We start from the raw sequence: 20,422 nt of genomic DNA, 5'->3' as shown, positions 1-20,422 counted from the left end.
CTCCCCGCAGTCCCTCTGCTCCTGTTACCAGAAACTGCCCTGCTGGGCTGTCATATCTCCTGGCACGTATTCGTGCTGTTCCCTGTGCTCTCTCTCTTCTGCCAGAGAACTTCTCATCCATCAAGACCCAGATCAAAGAGCTTTCCTCTGACTTCCTTAGGCAGGGAGTGGTCAGCTCCTCCTCAATGACCCCAGAGTATTGCATGTGTGCATGGTGTGTGTGTGTGTGTGTGTGTGAGGCGTGTGTGTGGGGTGTGTGTGTTGGTCACAGCTCTGATTTTTGTACTGCAGGGAGCAATGTACCAGCTGCCTGGGCTGAGACCTCCCTCCCTGCTCTGCCTTCTCGTCTTCTTCCACCTCAGCCCTTCCTCTCACTTCCTTCTAAACCTCTGGGACTGCAAAGGAAGAACTGAACTAGAGGAGATAATAATATTGCACATAATAGTGACTACAACCGCCTGTGCGGATTTTCACAACACCTTCCCATTTGGAGCTGGCAGGTAGCACAGTGCAGTGCTGGTGTTAGTGGGACGTCTCAGACTGTATTCTGTATCAGAATCATCTGCGAGTTGTTTGAAAATGCAGATGCCCGGGCTGTATCTCCAGAGATTCTGGTTCATTGGAGTGGGCTGGGCTGAGGAATCTGCATTAAAAAATGACTATTTAATAGGAAAATTCTAAACATCCATAAAAATAGAAAATATACTGGACTCCAATGAGTTGGGGAAAATTTATTCAATAATTTTTTTAAAATGTTATTTTGATACAGGCAGTCCCTGGAACATACTTTGAGTTCAGATGGTTAAGAGCATGTGCTTTGGGATCAATCAGAGTTGAGTTCAAGTCCTACCTCTATCATTTACTGAGTGACCTCGAAAAGAAAAGTCTCTGCATTCAGATTCTTGATCTGGAAAGTGACATGAGCAATTCCCACCTTGGCTTAGTGATACAATGCATGTGAATTCTTAGGACAGTGCCTGGCACACACAATATGCTAAACGAGTGCCAGCTGTTATTACTGTGATTGTCTCCTTTGATTCCCACAAGGCAGGGAGGTAGAGATCAGCCCCATTTTACAGACAAGGAAACAAGCCACACACAGTTTGCTGGTGACAGAGCCTGGATCAGAACTGAGGGTGCCGGCTCAGGGGATGGTGCACATCCCCCCTCCAGGAAGCCTTCCTTCACCCAGTCCAAGTCACTCTCACAGCACACTGCTCTTCAGAATGCTGCTCTGGGCTCCTAGCCCCTCCTGTGCATCTGTTTCCTGAAGACAGCAGCACTGACATTCCCAGTGACAGGGACACCCAGTTCTATCTCCCAAGTGAGGCTCGGAGCCCGCCTTTCCAGCAGGCACTCTGAGGCCTCAGACGCTGGACATCTCCTGGGAGGTGAACAGGGGTGTTCACCAGGGCCAGAGGTGTGAAGTGGGGAAGGGTGAGGGGGCATGAGGGCACCTGGCAGGGCTGGACGCTGTGCGCGAGAGGAAGGATACTCCCTGATGGGCTTGGCGTGCTTTCCCTGGACAAGGTTCCCGGCCCTTCCTGAAGCCCTCCCTTTCCTTCTACCCCAGGATTCCAGCGGCTTCTGGGAGGTGTCTTCTCTGCCCTGTCTGAGAGGGAAGTGAGCTCCCTGGGGAGGTGAAGGAGCCCCATCTAGCCAATAGGCTTGACCTGGGATTGAAGGCCCAGCAGCACTTTGTTCCCTGCCCTTGAACGTATAAAATAAAGTTGGCCGTTTTACATCTGCGATAACACAGAACCTGAGACTATCAAGGCTGAAGAGGGCTGTGGATTACCTGGTCCAAGCACCATAGCCAAAAGGTGCAATCGGCCCAAGATCCATCAGCTGAGGAATGAATAAGCACAATGTGGTCTATCCCTATGGTGGGGTAGTGTTCAGCCACAGAAAGGAAAGAAGTTCTGAGGCATGCTACAACATGGATGAACCTAGAAAACACGCTAAGTGAAAGAAGCCAGACACAAAAGGCCACAGATTATATGATTCCATTTATGTGAAATGTCCAGAATAGGCAAATCCTTATGGACAGAAAGTGAATTGGTGGTTAGCAGGGGCTGGGGTGGGGAATGGGGAGTGACTGCTTAGCAGCATGGGCTTCCTTCTGTGGTGATGACAATGTTTGGGGACTAGATAGTAGTTATGGCTGCGAACACTGTGAATGTACTGAATGTACTAAATGTCACTTGTTGGACAGTTTGAAATGGTGGAGATGGTTAATCTTATGTGTATTTTACCACAATAAAAAAATTCAACCATGGTAAAAAGCACAAACAGTAATACAAAAGAGTATGAATGAAAAAACATGTTCCCTTCACCCATATTTCTATTAATTTCCCACAGGAAAATCCTATTAATAGTTCCTTGCATATCCTTGAAAAATTGTTAAAACAGATGCATGCATGTATGTATATATATGTGTGTGTGTGTGTACACCCTATTTAAAAAAACAAATGGAATTGTACGCAGTACTTTGTGTTTGATGTTTTCAATGACATAATAAAACCGATCTGTCTGTGCCGATCAGAATTCATTTTAGAAATCTGATGATTTTTTGGTGGTTGGAGAACATTCCACTGTGCTGCTGAATGACAGAGTAGCATCACACAAACAGTATCTTCTACAAATTCAACTACTCATCCTGAGCCATCCAAACATTAGGATATAGTTTCTTATATGTAACATTTAGTCCTTTTACCCAAAAAAGTGACTTCATCTGATCTTCACTCAAAAGAACGTCCATGTGTTGCAATGCTGGAGGAAACCGATGAAAAGACCAAAGACTCTCTTTTATGGCCCATTTAAGAGATTTTCAATGGTAACCTGTACCAGTGCTCACTAAATTATTTTACTGCACCCACCTACTAGTAAAAATATATACATATATTTATGTGTGTTTTTGTATATGTGTATATATAAACATTTTTTTAAAAATATGCTATTATCAGATTATAAATACTACAAAACATTTACATGGAATTTATTAAAAGATGTGTTGAACTAAATAGAAGTAAAGCTTCTGATATTTCTGCCTACATCATCTTATGAACCCCTGGGTACCCCCACTCTACTCTGACAACCTCTGGTTTGGACTGCATGCTTTTTATTTTATGCATTGACTCGATAACCTAACCCACCTGTAGGATGTGAGTCTACTGAAACAATTTCACCACCCGCTCGAGAGGAGCACTTGGGTTAGCAGTTTTAGTAGGGGGAACAGTATAGTGGTGGTCATCTGTGTGGCTGCCTCCTAGCACACCGACACGGTGTGTCTGGTTCCTCTTTCTTGTTTTAAGGGTGGAAGAACAGAGATCCAGAGGGCAAGGGGATTTTCCAAGGCCACACAGATCTGGGACTAGAACCTAAGTCCCTAGCCCCTGGGGCCACACACATTGGTCCACCCAGGCTGTCACTGAAGAGGCCAGGTGCCCAGGGCAGCTTCTCCTCAGTCAATGGTGACATGGTTGGGAGGGTGACAGGCTTGCACTTCCAGCTCCCGCAGGACACAGAGGAGCTGAGATTTGGCTTCTCAGGGAGGGGAAGTCCCCAGCCCCACCAAGGGGACCAGAACTTACTGTGGGAGCTGATGTACTCAGGTGACTTGCCGGGTCCCAGAGGAAGGGCCTCTTCATAGTAGTCCTCAGGGGGAGGTTTGTTGGGGAGTGGTGGAGGCAGGTTGGCTGCCTGTAAGGAGACAAAAAAGAGGGCTAGGGGAGTGGAGTAGGGTGGGGAGAGGGAGGCTGAGGGAGAGGGAGGCAGGAGCTCGTGGAAGGCAGGAGGCAGTGTGGATGTGAAGCCATACCTTTTAATAGAGCCACAGAGCTGGCAAAACTTGAGGGCATATTTATCCAGTGCTTCTTACCCCAATTTTTTTAATCATCGGGGTTCCCCTGGAATGTCTGCAAGGTTTGTGGACTGCCAAACAGCAGTAGTCACACTTTTTACTGAGCACATGCAGAATTACCAGAAGCTACTGTGAGTTCTGCACTACTCTGTAACCACGTCTACACACACACGAGGTGCAGTAGGACAAGGAAGCGTGAGGCCTGTTCTTTAGTGAGGCAGGACCACCTGCAGCTGAGTGCTGAGCCACTGGGCCAGGGGAACCATGGCTTTACAGCTGTTTTGCCACGTGTGAGTTGTGGGACATGGGTCATATCACTCATTTGCTCTGAGCCTCAGTTTCCTCATCTGTAAAATGGGCATAACAATCGTGCCAGCCTCATTCAGTTGCTGTCAGCATGTAAAGGACATAGTAAGTTGTTAGTGACTGGTACCGTTGCTAGTGATGATGACAATGAATTATGCAGTTGACAGATAAAGCTTGTTGTGATTATGAGCCCCTTGCTCTAATTCCATGGCCCCAAGGTTGGGCATCCTACATGTGCTCCAGTCTTTCATTCTGTAGGTGACAAACTCAGGCTCAGAGAAGAGAAGCAACTCGCCCAAGGCTACACAGCAGAGCCATGGGGGCGGGCAGAGGTCACCCAACTCCTGGTCCGGAGCTTTTCCCACAGCCCGGCTTATGTTATGCAATCAGAAGCTGGGGTGGTGACGTCCTTCGGGCCTGAAGGCACAGATAAGGTCACCACATTCTCCCTGCTCAGCACAAACACAGTGACTTCCCAGTCAGGAAGGTGGCAAAATAAAAAATAAAAATAAAATTAAATAAGGAAAAAAACACATAGGGAGCACATCATGGGCCATTGAAATGTTCATACGGTGCTGCCTGTGCCCTCACCCACAACCCGAGAGAGACAACAGGGTCCAGAACCGCCAGGAGGGCACCCAGCGTGAAGGGGAGAGCTTCCCCTGCCTCCTCCAGAGGCACAGAGGCCCTGCGGTGTGGGAACCCAGGCCATGACTCACGTTTCTCAGGCATGGGCTCTTGGCTGGCTCAGGGCTGGCTGCTTTGCTGGGCTCCCCATCATCCTCTGGCATGTCCCGAAGGTCACTCAGGTCACAGTCTACAGAGGGACAGACCATGGGGCAAAGAAAGCCAAGCCTGGGGAAGGCTTTCTTTGCCCCATGGCAAAGAAAGGGACAGACCATGGGGCAAAGAAGCCAAGCCTGGGGAAGAGGGCTGGATTTGGGGTCAGCAGGCCTGAGTGTGAGGTCAGGCTCCACCACCCCTCCATTAGTAACCCTAAGCAAATAACTTATGACTCTGAAACTCATCAGTACGCTGGCGGCAATGATGCCTGCCTTGTCTGTTTTCCAGGATTGTAGAGAGGATCAAATAAAATCATACTTGTTTTGGTACTTTGGAAATCTTTGAGCATGATGTTATAAAGGCACAGTGTGCACCCTAAGTCTATGAGTCCCCAAAACTCTCTTACCGAGACCTGTAGCTTTCTTTCTGTGTTGAACAGGGCTGTCTTCCCTCAGGATAGGGCTAGGTCGGCAGGTACTCTGCATGCACCCGGCTCAGCTGCTCCCGTGCCCATGGCAGCCACGCAAGCTCTCATTTCTGCTGAGCCACTGCACCACTCAGCCCAGTGTCTCAAGTGGCAATCACCTGGGCACGGCCAGCGAGGAAACGTCTTAACGTGCCACGCCTTCTTTGGACTGCATGGTCATCCCTACCATTCCTCGAATCTCTGAGCTCAATTCCTATTCCTAGGCAGACTTTGATTAGACTTTCAGAGCTGGCAGAGCCCAGAGAGGCCAAGGACTTGCCCCAAGCGACTTAATGATGCGACGTTAGGGCCAGGCCCAGTCCAGTCGGGGGACGCTTCTGCACACACAGGGAGAAAGGGATAGCTCCGTAGCTGAGGCTGGGAGGGGGTCACTTACCAAATTCTTCAAAGAGGGACTCCACAAAGCTGGGCCCCGAGTGGAGGTCTGCTGTGTTCACATACAGGTAGGAGACCTCCTTTGCTGTGAGGAAGAAGAGGGACCCGCCAGCTGTGAAGGAGGAGGGACCAGGTCTCCCCTGCCCCACTCATACTTCTAGCCCATATGGGACACAGTGCTCACTTTGCAAAGCGCATTCACGTCCTAAATTATTTCACTGGGTTTCGAAGTTTGTTTTAGTTTTTACACTGTTATTGAGGATCTCTTTCTCCAGGGAAAAGGATGCCCAGAAGCCCAGTATGGAAACAGATTACTGGGGCTGTCGGGCATATGCTAGGGTGTGGGCGTGTCATGTGTCAGGTGTGGTGGGTGTGTGGGGGGCATGGGAGCATGTTGAGTTGTGTGAGGGGCTGGATGTGTGTGTTGTAGGTCAGTGTGGGGGGTATGTGGGTGTGTGTCTGTGGAGGGTGGGGGTGAAGGAGTACAAAGAGCACAGCCAGGGCTGTCGGTGGGGAGGGGCCCCAGTGGATAAGCTCTTGCTTGCATGGAATGCATTGGACGCTGTGTCCAGGGCTTAGCCTTCCTCCTGCGGCAGCCCCTGGGGACGGGGGTGGGGCAGAGGGCTCCTGCGTATTCATGAGTCAGGTGAAGGGAGGTTTTGTTGTCCTACATAAGTGGAGCTCCTCCAGGCAGGCTGCTGGCGGCTGACCTGGAAGGGGCTGCAGGCTCTGCAGGATGGAGGCCACGGCCATCTTCTTCTCCAGGGTGGTATCGCTGAGGTACTCGTGGTCCAGAAGGCTGAGCAACCCAGTGAGCTCTGGGAGCAGCTGCTCCAGCACTGCGAGGAAGGTGGACGGGCACAGTCACAGCTGCACAGTCACAGCACAGTTGGGTGGCAGGGGTCAGAGGGCAGGTCCAGGTGTGCAAGCAGACCCAGGGGCTCTCAGCGGTCCCAGCCCTGCCACCCAGCTCCTGCAGGAGGGTCCTGCTCAGTTAGTCCTGTGGGGTTTCTCCGGGTCTCCCCACTCTACCTCAGATGGCCTTGGCCCAAGGACTGGACCTTCCTGGGCTCACCTGGCAACCCTGAGCTCAGGCAACCCCGAGCAAGGGCTCTCAGGCCTCCCTCTGCCCCAGATTGCCCTCTGCTTTGCTTGACCAGGGTCCTTTCTCACTGCAGCTCGAAGCTCAGCACAGGTCTCAGGCGGGAGCCCCTGGCCATCTAGGACAGAGGCAGGAAAGAGAGCCTTCCTGTCCCATCAGTTCATGTGCTTCCATCTCTGGAAACTTCTGTTTCCGGTGCCTTGGCCACAGCCAAACTAAACATTAACCCTTCTCACTCCACGTTATCAGTGCCATTCTTTCTTTCCACGTGACACCAGTGCTTCTCAAACTTGAGTGTGTGTAAGAATTACCTGGGGATCTTGTCAAAATGCAAATTGTGATTCAGGGGGTGCGGGGTGGGATCCAAGATTCTGCATTTCTGATCCGCACCCAGCTGCAGCTGATGCTGGTGGTCCTGGACCACATGAGTTGCAAGATCCTAGAGCACAGAGTCCTTTAAGGACTTCAGTGTGCCAAGACCATGATGTCACTGATGTCTCCCTGCCCCAAAAAGTAACTTGGGACTTGGTTTGCCTTAGAGCCAAAGACCAGCTTCATCACAGTAGTACTGTCCTGCTTTGCAACCCACTGAGCACAAAAGCGTGATAATAGAAGATAACCTGTGCTGAACAATCATTATCAGTTGTGTTCAGCCCTTTTACATTTTATTGTCTCATTTAAATCTTGTATCAAGCATTTTATTATCTCCATTATATGGAGGATGAAACTAAAGCTCTAGGAGGTTAAATATCTTCTCCAGGATCACACAGCTGGCAGAGCCTAGAGTGAAGCTGCTTTCTTCATTCTTTTCTTTTAACCAGAGAGATATATTGACTCACAGTATTTGTTTGCTCCTGCGAACAAGTTTTGAGGTAGGTCCCACGATCACCCCTACCTTTTAGAGGAAGACACTAAGGCTCAGGGAAGATAAATAACTTGCTTGAAGTTGCACAGAGGCAAGAAGAAAAGCCAGGACTTCAGCTTCAGCCATGACTCCTAACTCCATGTGCTGTTCCCCACCCTGGGCCCTCCTGAGGAAACAGGAGACACTGACCCGGAGCTGCAGGGCCTGGAGGTGTAGGGGGAGACACAGCATCATGCAGAAGAGAACAGGCCCTGGAGCCAGATCGCCTGGGTTCAAATTCAGGCTCTATCATTCATTAGCAAAACACTTAACCTGTCGGTGACTCAGTTTCCTCCTTTAAAGGGGGGATAATAACAGCACCTGCCTCGCAGGGTGGCTGTGAGAATTAATGACACCAGGCATGCAAAGGGCCTTGTCCAGCACAGAGTGAATGCTCACCACAAGTCAGCTATTCTTGCTGTCACTGAAGAATTTACTACACTGATCTGTGCTGATCCCTGAGCGCCTGCCTCCCTCAGCAGGCTGTGAGGCTCTAGCAGGCGTGGACTGGACTGTGAATCTCTGCTTCCTTATCATCTGGTGTGGGGCCTGCTCAGTGTGGGTGCTCTTCATGTGTCTGACAAGAGAGGAATGAACAGATGACCACACTAGGACCTTCTTTTAAACATAAATCTTATGTATAGATAGTGACTCGTTAGGAAAACATGATGCTGCAGTCTGTGGCAAAATCCATCATCACCCCAAACTCGCTGACAATGAGCTGAAGGCTGAGAAGGACAGCTCCTATCTCATGTGCACTCTCAGCCACTGGGCACTGAGGGAGGGGCTTTCTGTGCGTGTTTCCATCCAATCCCCAGGGCACATTTGTGGACAGTCCTATTGGGATGCCTGATTTTTCAGAAGATGATACTAAGGCTGTGGCAGCTATGGGATGGTGGCACAGCTTGAGAGGTAGAGCCAGACTGATTCCAAGTCTATGTGATCCCTAGGGATCAGAGTGGTGTAGCTCTGGGGGGTGAAAGGTGCCTGAAGATCCTGCTGCCACCAGGGCCTGAACTCCCACCATATCACATAAACATGGGTTCTGGATGGATATGTTTCCCTCTTTAAAGCAGGTAATCATTTAAAATCATTTTAGCCAAATTGTAGCTGTTTTCAAATAAATCTTTTCAAATGGAATAACAAACGTCTCTGGCACCCTCAACAGACACACTAATACGGCTTGGCTGTGTCCCCACCCAAATCTCATCTTGAATTGTAGCTCCCAGTATCCCCACGTATAATGGGAGGGATCACGGCGGGAGGGGCGGGGGTTACCCTGTGCTGCTGTTCTTGTGACAGTGAGTGAGTTCTCATGAGACCTGATGGTTTTATACGGGGCTTTTCCCCTTTTTTCTTGGCACCTCTCCTTGTTGCCACCATATGAAGAAGGATGTGTTTGCTTCCCCTTCTGCCATGATTGTAAGTTTCCTGAGGCCTCCCCAGCCATGATGAATTGCGACTCAATTAAGCCTCTTTCCTTTATAAATTGCCCAGTCTCGGGTATGTCTTTATTAGCAGCGTGAGAACAGACTAACACACTAAATGTTGATTAACTCAATTCCAAAACATTTACTGGGTACTAATTATGTGTCAGCCTGGCCCCTGGGTGGGGCTTAGAAAAAATGAATAAGAGATTGTTCCAGTTGTCCCAATGCGCATTCTCTCTCGCTCTCAAACATGCACACATGCGTACTTTCTCTTAGGAAATTACTCACAAGGGAGGCCACGGAAGATGCAAGAAGGCAGCCGCAGGTGGCCTGGGAGCCCTTCTGTGGCCTGCAGCCACGACTCACATTCAAAAGCACACGATACTTCTCTGCTCTCCCACAGGATGTTATGGCTCAGGGGTGCACTGGGCTGTTTATCCCTATACCGGTTATTCTGAAACTTTTTGGTATTGGGGTCCTTTTACACTTTTAAAAATTATTGGGCCAGGCGTGTTGGCTCACGCCTGTAATCTCAGCATTTTGGGAGGACGAGGTGAGCGAATCACTTGAGCTCAGGAATTTGAGACCAGACTGGGCAACAAGGTGAAATCCCATCTACAAAAGTATACAAAAAATTAGCTGGCAGTGGTGGCGCGTGTCTGTAGTTCCAGCTACTCAGGAGGCTGGGGTGGGAGGATCGCTTGATCCTGGGAGGTGGAGGTTGCAGTGAGTTGTGACTGTGCCACTGCACTCCAGCCTGGGTAACAGAGCAAAACCCTGTCTTAAAAAAAAATTGTTGAGGACCGCAAATTGCTTTTGTTTTATGTGGATTGTATCTATCAATATTTATTGTATTAACATTAAAACCGAAAAATCTTTAAAACACAAGAACACACAGATACTTATCCCACTAGCTTTCAAAGTTACCCCTTCATCACAGGTTGTGCCTGAAAAACTCCACTGTAAACTTGTAGAGAATGGGAGTGAAAAGGTATATGTCTTAGTACTATATAGAATTTGTTTGGACCTTACAAACCCCCTGAAAACATCTTGGGGACTGCCCCCAGGCAACCCCCTCATCCCTAGCTACACTTTAAAAACTGCTGCCCCCCAGTGAATGACTAATGATTGCTAAACTTTTTGGGATTTTTAAATCTGTTCCTCCCTCCCTCCCTCCTTCCCCCCTTGCCTCCCTTCCTCTCTCTTTCTCTCCACTCTCCCTCTCTCTCTTTTTTCCTTTTATTTTCCCCTCTCTCCCTTCTTTTGTTTCTTTCCTTCCGTCTTTCTTTTTGCTGTGATGTTCCAACAATTTCTTGTTGCTATCAGTAAATGCCTATGTGTGGCAGTTTTCTGGCTTCTAAATGCTCTACCGCTTCTAATTTAAGGTTTGTTATAGTCGTTTCTAAAGTAAGAACAGTTAGGTTCTGCATGAGTGCTCTGCATTTAAAAACCTGAGCTTTAGCACCCAAGCTTTGTAATACCTTTTTTGTTTACTTCCTGGTCTTTGATGGGATTCTTAACATGGGACCTTGACATCTAAGTGCTCTTCCTTTAACTGAGATTTGATCACCAAAGTTCAAACAGACCAAAGGAGAAGAAAGGAACTGAGTGCATCTGAGAGAAGCAGATGGAGAATGAGGGGCTGCTAGTCCTGGTGGGGTTTCTGCGACCTGAAGGGATCTGGCAGGCAGCAGAGGCAGAGGGAGGGGAACCATGCGGCAAAGCACAACTTGCACTGAACCTGCAAGAGTCTTTCCCTGGAGCTGAGCAGTTACCCTGTGCTGGACAGTTAATGCACATTATCTCATTTAATCTTTCAATGCCCTACAAAGGAGGAAATGGAGGCTCAGAGAAGTGAAGGTACTCAGCCAGCAAGCAGTAAAGCCAGGCCTTGAACCCTGGCCTGTCTGGCCCCACACCTGAACGTTCCATCAGAAGCCTTCAGCCCAGCTCAGCGCAGCAGAGGCCAGGAGGCCAGGCTGGGGCTGGGGGGAGGTGGGCAGACGTGAATACTGGGCTTCCTCTCACCGCCCTCCAATGGTGGGCTCTGGGCCATGACTTCACGGGGCTCCTGATCCGAGGATACCTTCACCTGTGGGTGGAAACCCTCACTGGGAGGCTGAAATTCCCGCGTGAAGGCCCTCTCCCCACTGGGCCTGTTTGAACTTCAGAGCTTCAACTGTGAAGATCTCATAGAAAAAAAAAAATAAACCACTGAAAGCAAATACCTGAATTAACAGCAGGGATCTCATCCCAGAGAAAACCTGATATACATCATGGATGTAAGAAACCTTTCAGCCAGTGCTGGGCTCTTCCAGAACAATACAGAACTCACCGCAAGAAGCTAGCTTCCAATCACAGTGAATACAGAGGTTTGATGACAGCTCCATCTATAATGCTAGAGAATTCAAACCACAGATATTTAAAACATCAGAGAATTTAAATCGGAGAGGTCACATGGGTGTAAGGCATATGACAGGTGATTCTGCTAGGGCTCATATATACCACCAGGACAGTAACCTCAATTTTTAGTAAGAAAAGACTCCTCCAGCGGGATTGTTGAACATGCATGTTCCCAGACCTCCTATCCAGAAAGTCTAATTTGGTAGGTCGGTCCCTGGATCCAGGAACTCACATTTTCACAAGTACTCCAAGTGATTCTGATGTGGGCAGTCCAAGGTTCAACCTCTGCAAAACACTCCACCAGAACAAATATGCTACAGAGGACATCTATGAACACAAGGAATGTGGGAAAACCTCTCTTATTCCTTAAAAAATTATCATTAGTTATCCTCTTCTGAAATAACTGAGAGTCAAGGTGGGAATAGGAGCCTCTGAAGATTATAAATAGCTGGAGTATGGAGTCTTGCTTAGAATAGTGCAGTGGCTAGGGCTTTGGGGTCGGACCCATGTATATTGGGATTCTTGCACTGCCACTTCTGAGCTGTGCATTGATGGGCACATTAGAAATTTTGAGCCCTGGTTTTGTCATAGGCAAAATGAGAATAATAGGATCCCAACCACATAGGGTTGGAAAACTAGGTGAGTAATGCTTGTGAAGCAGTTTGCATGGCACCATGCTTCAAACAAGCATTCACTAAATGATAGCCATACTGCATATTGTTTTGTCATTGTTGTTGTTTTCTAATACTCTCCAGAACTATGCAGACCAAAGTATTGATCAGACAGCAATAGGAATAGATTTGCTATAGTTGTAACAAGCTCCACAAGGACAGGGTCTATGTCTCAATCAGTACACAGTAGATGCCCAATGAACATTTACTCAATGAATCCAATATTTTGATGGCCTAGTCTAATCCTTTTATATTAAACATGTAGCAAGTGAGTGTCCAAGAGGTTATTTAACTTAGTTATGGTCACACAACCAGTTGCAGGAAAAAGCATTTTGTGCTAAGTTCACACAATACTAACACAAAGCTTGATGCTTAAGATAAGTCATGGAAGAGTGGCTAAAAGCACAGGCTTGGACAATTTGGGCTCCCCTCCCAGCTCTGTCATTTTCTAGCTGTGGGCCTCTGGGGGAAACTTCTAAACTTTCCTAAGCTTCTGATTCTTCACCTGCAAACAGTGGGGGTGATCACAGTAGCTGCTTTCCAAGGTCATGGTGAAGATGAAATGAACTGATGTGTCTGGTGCTCAGGCACTCGATGTCTGCTGTCTTCATTCATCTGTAACAATCCTGTGGAGTTTCAGGTGCAGTGGTAGGCACAAAGGAGGAAGGTATGGGGACAAGAGGGCATGGTGGGACTCTGAAAGCCTCATCCTGTGAACTATTCATGGTTCTGGCCCTGACACTGAGCTTGGGATGGCTGTGGCTCAAGGAGCTGGCGGAGCCCCTTCCCTCTGGGTGCCCACATTCCAAGGACCCCCTCCATGCAAGATGAGGAGACAATATCCTCTAGACAGAGGGTAATAACACAATCCAGGAATCCTGGGTCCCTGCTGTCCCTAGTCAAGAAAAATTTCGTTCCCAATTCCCAAGCTGTCCCACTCTCGTGTCTTTGCTCTTGGCAGACTTGGGCATCAGAACAGAACTGTCTTTATATCTCCAGTTTATTTAGAACCACGAATAAATTCCATCTATCTTGCTTGGTTTAGTTGAGTCTTAGGGAGGTACAGTGAATTCCAATGATGAGAAAAAGATACAACAGGAAGAAATGGACTAATCATTGTTTATAGGTTTTCAATCTTTTAAGTGAGACAGACAGGCTTAGAAACCCAAGATGAGGGATAATTATTCTGTGGATTGCAAAAAAGTTTTTCAAATAAATTTAGAAACTTATTTAAAATATATCTAAGATTAGACTGCTAAGTGCTTATTGTTCCTGGTGAGTACCCAACTAAGAGTAAGATCATTTTTCTATCTTCTCCTCACATGACTGAAATAAAAATAAGATGTTAGATAGCAGAAATTAAGCTACCAATAAAAAGTACTACCACTTGCTACCTGGTTCACATCCCTGATGCAGCCTGAGTGAAACCTTAAGCAAGAGGTATTTATCGCAGCCAGTAAGGACACTAGCGCACAGAAGGTCAGATTTATTTAGAGATCGCAAAGATACTGAGTTCATAACAAAAGACAAGTAATTAAATTTCAGCAAGCCACAAGAATAATAAACCCTGCATTGGCTCCTATCAAACTGGGCCCAGTGCTGGCACTTGGACTCACGATCTCATTCCTGTGTACCTTTCAGACTCTGGAACGTACAAAAATGCTTGGAAACAGCTTGCAAATTACAAATTCATTAAATGCAAAGCAGTGGGAAAATATACAACTTCTTTTTTCCCCACCTCACTATTTGACCAGCCTCTTTACAGAGATCACGAAGATAACTTATCCTTCTTTGTTTTCAAAGTCAGAGTAAATGCAACTAGCACCATTTAAAAATGGAAAAAGACCACTGTGAGACTGTGGTTTTATGAAGGGCCTACAATTTTTCTTTTGATTTGCTCAAATTTCCTTTCTTATGTAAAGGAAAATGACCCAATTTCCATCTCATAAAGGCTCCTGTTCTGGAGCAAGAACCAGTGCATTACTTTGAACATTTCTGATCATTATTTTAGAAAGAACTTTCTGCATACTGTGTTTTAACAAACCAGCATATTAGTGGGGTATGACCCACTGTACCAGTGGCGAGGCAAGTCACCCTGGAAAGAAAAGCAGTATGCTGATCAGATGTGAGCTCAGTGCTTGGGTGGGATGAAGGAAAGGAAGAGCAGCCTTTCCTGTGACTTTCAAACCCTGCAGGCTTTTCTTTTCTTTTCTTTCTTTCTTTCTTTCTTTCTTTCTTTCTTTCTTTCTTTCTTTCTTTCTTTCTTTCTTTCTTTCTTTCTTTCCTTCTTTCCTTCTTTCCTTCTTTCCTTCTCTCTTTCTCTCTTTCTCTCTTTCTTTTTTTTTTGAGATAGAGTCTCGCTCTGTCGCCAAGCTGGAGTGCAGTGGTGCGATCTTGGCTCATTGCAATCTCCGCCTCCCAGGTTCAAGTGATTCTCCTGCCTCAGCCTCCTGAGTAGCTGGGACTACAGGTGTGGGTCACCACACCCAACTAATTTTTGTATTTTTAGTAGAGATAGGGTTTCACCATGTTGGCCAGGATGGTCTTGATCTCTTGACCTTGTGATCTGCCCGCCTCAGCTTCCCAAAGTGTTGGGGTTACAGGCGTGAGGCACAGGGCCTGGCCCCTGCAGGCCTTTCTAGGGACACCTCCTTCCAGGCTGTCCTCACACTCTGTTCTTCAGCCTCTTAACTCAGGGACTTTGATGAGCTATTATTTTTGCCTATCAGAATTCCCTTCCCCTGTCAGCCAGTAACATCCTCTTTAGCTCTCCACTCAATCCTGACTTCTTCAGGTATACCTTCCTTGTCCTCTTCATTGCACCTACTCCCCCCATTTTATGCCGTGGTAGCAGCAAGTATCTCTCCCTGTGGCACTTCACATGGTAAGATTTTGTATTTACTTATGTATTTTTTGATGATGGTCACTTTCCCCAACTTAAGCCTGAGCTCCTTGAGTACAGGAAGATTGCCAGCTTTGGCTAGTACCAAACACAGGGCAAATGTTTAAGTATACACGGAACAATAAATTATTGGAGCAAATTTTATTTTCTTTTCTAGAGTTGATAAAGTCTAACAGCTAGTTAGTGTGATTTTAAAACCATGTCTGGCCTTATAGTGGCTCAGTATGGTAAAGAGATGCTTGGAAAAAAAAAAATCAAGCAACAAAAAGTACCCCCAGTACTTAAAAGGAAGCAGAAGCCCGATTTTTCACTTGGCTAGGCTCCCAAATGCTCTATTTTGTTGAACTTGTATCCCTCACATGAATACGGTTGCCAATTTATTTAGTGATGCACATTTTGTAGTTGGTGGATTTTAATTCTAACATATACATTGAGAAATAATGATAACAGATATTGAGCAACCTAAACCACCTGAGTTTAATTCCTGTTCCCCAATTTCCAAACTGGTACCTCTGGGGCACTCATGTTAACGACCTGTGCCTCATGTACACCGTTAGTAACGTGAGCATATCTACCTCACCAGTGGGAACAGGCCCCGACACATGTGAATGTGCCTGGAACAGAGTCTGGCACATAGTAAGCTCTCAGTAAATGTTAGCTATCTCCATTACTCTTCCATTACTACTATAAGACATATTCTGCTTTAAGTGATTTACATGTATTATTTACATAAATTAAGTCTTTTTTTTTTTTTTTTTTTTGAGATGGAAGCTCTGTTGCCCAGGCTAGAGTGTAGTGGCCTGATCTCGGCTCACTGCAACCTCCACTTCCCGGGTTCAAGCAATTCTCCTGCCTCAGCCTTCCAAGTAGCTGGGACTACAGATGCGTGCCACCACACCTGGATAAGTTTTTGTATTTTTAGTAGAGACGGGGTTTCATCATGTTAGCCAGGATCGTCTCAATCTCCTGACCTCGTGATCTGCCTGCCTTGGCCTCCCAAAGTGCTGGGATTACAGGCGTGAGCCACTGCGCCCGGCCCATAAATTAAGTCTTACAATAAGGTGGATTAGCTCCTTTACACATGTGGAAACTGAGCATGCTAGAACGAGAATACTGGAGGATCTAGTTGTTCTGCCTCCCCCAGTTTTCCCTCAGGATGCTTCTTCTGTCTGTGTCCAGATCTGGGTTTACTCTGCAGAGAGGTCACCAGCTCCTCAGGTGAGGCTGGCAGAACTGCCCTTCACTTCCTGGGTTGAGAAATCTGTCCTTCCCCTGCCCACAGACTCTTTCAAGTTGTTGCAAATCTACCCAGCTGGCCATCAGGACATCTCCCTTCCTTCCTCTGAATTTACAAGCACTTCTCTGAGTCCAAGTGAAGGCCAAACAGTGGGCAGAATGTAGAAGGAGATGGCGCTGGTTGGACTCGCATTGTTTATCACCAAGACAAACACTTCCTGTTGTCCCAGCTTGGACAGGGAAGCCCACTGTACATGCAGGCTGGAAAAGAATGACAAAGGGACAGAAAAAAAAAAAAAAAAAAAAAAAAAACCCAGCTGCAAAGCCAATGCCTCAGTCTTAGTGCTTTCCAAGAGTTAAATATAGCCCCTGTGTGAGGGAGGGCAGGGGTAGTGAGGTCACCTTGGAAGACTTTTGTGTGTGTTAATTACAGCGATTGCAGGAAACTGAATATCCTCTTATGCTGAAGAGAATAGTACAAATTTGACTCCACAGGGTAGAAACACAGAAACATTCATGAAGAGAGAAGGCAAAAAAATAGTGGGAAGAATTTGGGACTTGGAGGACTTGGTTTGGGCTCTAACTCCTCCCATTTGCCAGTATGTAATTTCAGGTGAGTTATTTAACCCCCTGAGAATCATTTTCCTCGTCTGTAAGAAGGGGCTTAGAAAGCCCATGCACAGGTTTGTGTGAGGGGGAAATGAGGAATGGCTGGGAAAAGGCTGGTAAACCGTAGGGATTATTGTTAGAGATGGTAGAGCACCATTCTTCGACGCACAGTTATTTCAGGAAGACAGGATGGTCATAGGGAGTTTCTGGGAGCCACTCTTCCCAGGAGTCAGGCTAGGATGACAGGCTCAGGGAAGCCCCGCATCCTCAATGGCCTTCCTCGCATCAGCTCTGCCCAGGTTCCCGTCCTCCACCAGGAGGGCCGTTACTTGGGGCACTTTGTTTCTCAGCTCTGGGCCTCCACGGAAGCCATAGCTGCTTCTCCCCAAGCCATTTCCAGACCACACAGGAGGGAGTGGGGGAAGGCCACCCGCTTCTGAGGAAACAGCTTTTGGCTGTGGGACTGGGCTCTCCCAGAATTGTTCCTTTGTCTGCGGATTCCTCCCTGTTGAGCTCACAAAGGAAATGGGTCCAGGAGGAAGTGGAAAACTGTGACACACACGCGCACTCCTCACACAAGATGGCAGCTGTTTCCGCATCCAGCGTCCTGCACTGTCTCCTTCACCAACGGCGTGGGGAAGCAGCGTAGTCCCAGGGAGTAATCTGGGATGCCTGATGATAAAAGCAGGTAGTATTTTCAAGCGCTAAAGTGATGTTCCAGATGTTGTGCTAAGCATTTTGCATGGATTACCTCACTCCTCATAATGACCCTGTGAGGTAGGTTCTGTTTTTGCCTGTTTACACATGAGCCAAGTGAGGCTCAGAGAGGCACAGTCATTTGTTTAAAGGCACGCAGCTGGCAGGCTAAGATTCAAATCTAGATCTCACTCCAGAGCCTAAGCTTTCAATCGCAGCACTAGCGTACCTTCTGGTCTTCCTCTCATAGGCGTCTCTTACCTACAGACCTTGCTGGAGCCAGTAGTAAGCTCCTCTGACCATTCCCCAACTGCTGTTCATTCACCAGATCGGATGTCTGGCCTGAGGCCTACTGGGACTGCGGATTTCTGCTTTTGAGAGGTCTGAGTTTGGGGACCCATCTCACCAATCTCTCTGGGCTGACAGAAAAGCCTCTGACTAGAGGTATGTGGGTTATATAATCAATAATAATAAAGCTATACAATAATAACAGCCAACATGCATTGAACACTTCCTATATGATGGGTACTGTGCCTTGCACTTTTACTTCTTTAAAAATATGATCTCATGGCGGAGTGAGGTGGCTCACGCCTGTAATCCCAGCACTTTTGGAGGCTGAGGTGGGCGGATCACTTGAGGTCAGGCGATTGAGACCAGCCTGGCTAACATGTACTAAAACTACCAAACAAACAAACAAACAAACAAACAAAAAACCCCATATGCCTGTAGTCCCAGCTACTTGGGAGGCTGAGGCAGGAGAGTTGCTTGAACCGAGAAGGCAGAGGCTGCAGTGAGCCAAGATTGCACCCCTGCACTCCAGCCTGGGCGACAGAGTGAGATTCCATCTCAAATAAATAAATTAATTAATTAAAAAAATAAAAATAAAACCTCAGGTGGACAAAAATTAATCCGAATCCTTGCTTCATAAGATACTCTCATTATTGGCCCATGCATGCCACATTTTTAGTTATTTATGTAATTATTTTTGAAAATGGAGTAAGCACACACGAACCTACCATTCAAAGCAAAAGCCAGGATCTTGACAATATCTTACATCTAACTTTATGATCCCGCCCTCCTGCCTCCCCTGCCCAATCTCACTATCATCCTGAATGCTGCATTCACCATGTCCTTGCTTTCCCCTGTATATAGTTTTAGTACACCCAGATGTACTCCCAAAATTATTTTGAATTTTTAGTTTAAAAATTTATTAAAAGAATATAGTGCTATAGGTAACCTTTTGTGACTTTTTTCTTTACTATTATGCTACTAAGATTTATCCATATTGCTGCTTGTTATCGTGTTCATTCATTTTGACTGTTACATGCCATTGTGGGAATATTCTCTGTGCCTAACACTCAGTGCCTGTTACCTCATTTGCTCTTTGCAACAACCCTATATGGTGGGAACTCTTATCCCAGTTTTACTGGCAGGAAACTGAGGCCTAGCAAGGTTAAACTTGCCAGAGGCCACAGGAGCCAGGGTTGGAAACTTTCCACATCCCACAGTGCACTGTGTTTTGGTGCTCTGGAGAAAACACAGGCACTGGAGCCAGAATCTCAGGGCTCAAGCCCCAGCTCCACACTTACTGGTTGCGTGACCTTGGGCAAGTCGCTGTGTGTCTCTGAGCCTCAATTTCCTCAACATCAAAGTGGGGTGATCATAACTGCCCTGCTTACCTCTACAGACCTTTTGTGAGACTCAAGGCTGATGATGCTGGTGAGAAGCAGGAGCACCCTGTATACTGAAGTTTTGTAAATTGGTAAATTGTGATTAATATAAATGTGCCATCCTCTTACCTTCCACTTCCAATCAAACAACGTAACTCATTTGGAATTCAGAAGAGACTGAATAGCACCTCAGTCAGAAAGGCAAAGGATTAGGTGGACAATTGGCTTGCAGAAACCTCAGTGTGATCAAGAAATCAGAAAAATCATCAACAGATGCCACAGGCTACACTAATAGGAGTATGTGGTTAGCTTTGTTCTATTCAATAGAGTTTAAAAATTATTTTTTACTATTTCTGACCTATTTGCAATATCTGAGACCCTACCCTGGTGCGGTTTATTTGTGGTATTTCCTCTGCATAACCTGTTCTCCAACTGCTACCTCCTGGTTTAGAAGCCACTTCCTCCAGGAGGCTGATCCAGCCTTCCTGGACAGGGGAGGTTCCCCTGTTGTATGCGCCAGAGTAGATGACTTGTTCGATGTCCTTCTCCACTAAACTGTGAATCCATGAGGACTGAGATGATGCCTGACTTCGTATCTGCCCAGTGTTCAGCACAGTAATGGGTACACAGCAGGTGCACTGAGGAGGGGCTAAGCGACAACCTGGAATTCACAGGAAGGACCACAGACTAGGGAGGCCTCATGAATTCTGCCTTTGACAGATGTCTCCAAGAACAGAAGGGCTCTTGGGGAGTGGGAGAAGAGAAGGGGTGGAGCAGATGTGCTCCCTGGGGAACTGGGGCTTTGGGGGAGCAGAAATGGACCAGGAGTGACAGTTCCAAGACCACAATATTAGGTTTACTGTATAGAATAACTTTCCAGCAATCGGAACTAAGACAGGCAGATAGGTATCCCTTTCAAGAGGGATAAAGCCCAGGTGGGACAGTCCCTCATCAGGAAGGCTAGGGAGGAGTCAGTACAGTGGGTA

The 20,422-nt window shown here is 47.0% G+C and overlaps 1 protein-coding gene across 7 annotated transcripts in view; it reads right to left on the bottom strand.

Moving 5' to 3' along the window:
* AFAP1L1 (actin filament associated protein 1 like 1) overlaps positions 1-20,422 on the bottom strand; it is a 67,664-nt gene that overhangs the window by 33,252 nt on the left and 13,990 nt on the right. For 4 of the 7 annotated variants that reach the window (XR_012414235.1, XR_012414236.1, XM_065546952.2 and 1 more), the window contains exons 2-5: positions 6,524-6,652; positions 5,815-5,898; positions 4,888-4,985; positions 3,594-3,702 (exon numbers count right to left, since the gene is read on the bottom strand). Coding sequence is in view for 5 of the 7 variants with exons in the window: in XM_065546952.2 (XP_065403024.1) it covers positions 3,594-3,702; positions 4,888-4,985; positions 5,815-5,898; positions 6,524-6,652 (420 nt within the window). In the remaining 2 variants the exon portion in view is untranslated. Of the gene's footprint in view, positions 1-3,593; positions 3,703-4,887; positions 4,986-5,814; positions 5,899-6,523; positions 6,787-8,218; positions 8,397-20,422 lie in introns of all 7 variants that reach the window. The other 3 variants (XM_045394380.3, XM_073994556.1, XM_065546953.2) reach the window with 3 other exon arrangements.

This window comes from Macaca fascicularis, chromosome 6, assembly GCF_037993035.2.
Source record: "Macaca fascicularis isolate 582-1 chromosome 6, T2T-MFA8v1.1".
Classification (NCBI taxonomy): domain Eukaryota; kingdom Metazoa; phylum Chordata; class Mammalia; order Primates; family Cercopithecidae; genus Macaca; species Macaca fascicularis.
Note: the sequence above shows the minus strand (reverse complement) of the source record. Positions and strands in the feature narration are given on the sequence as shown.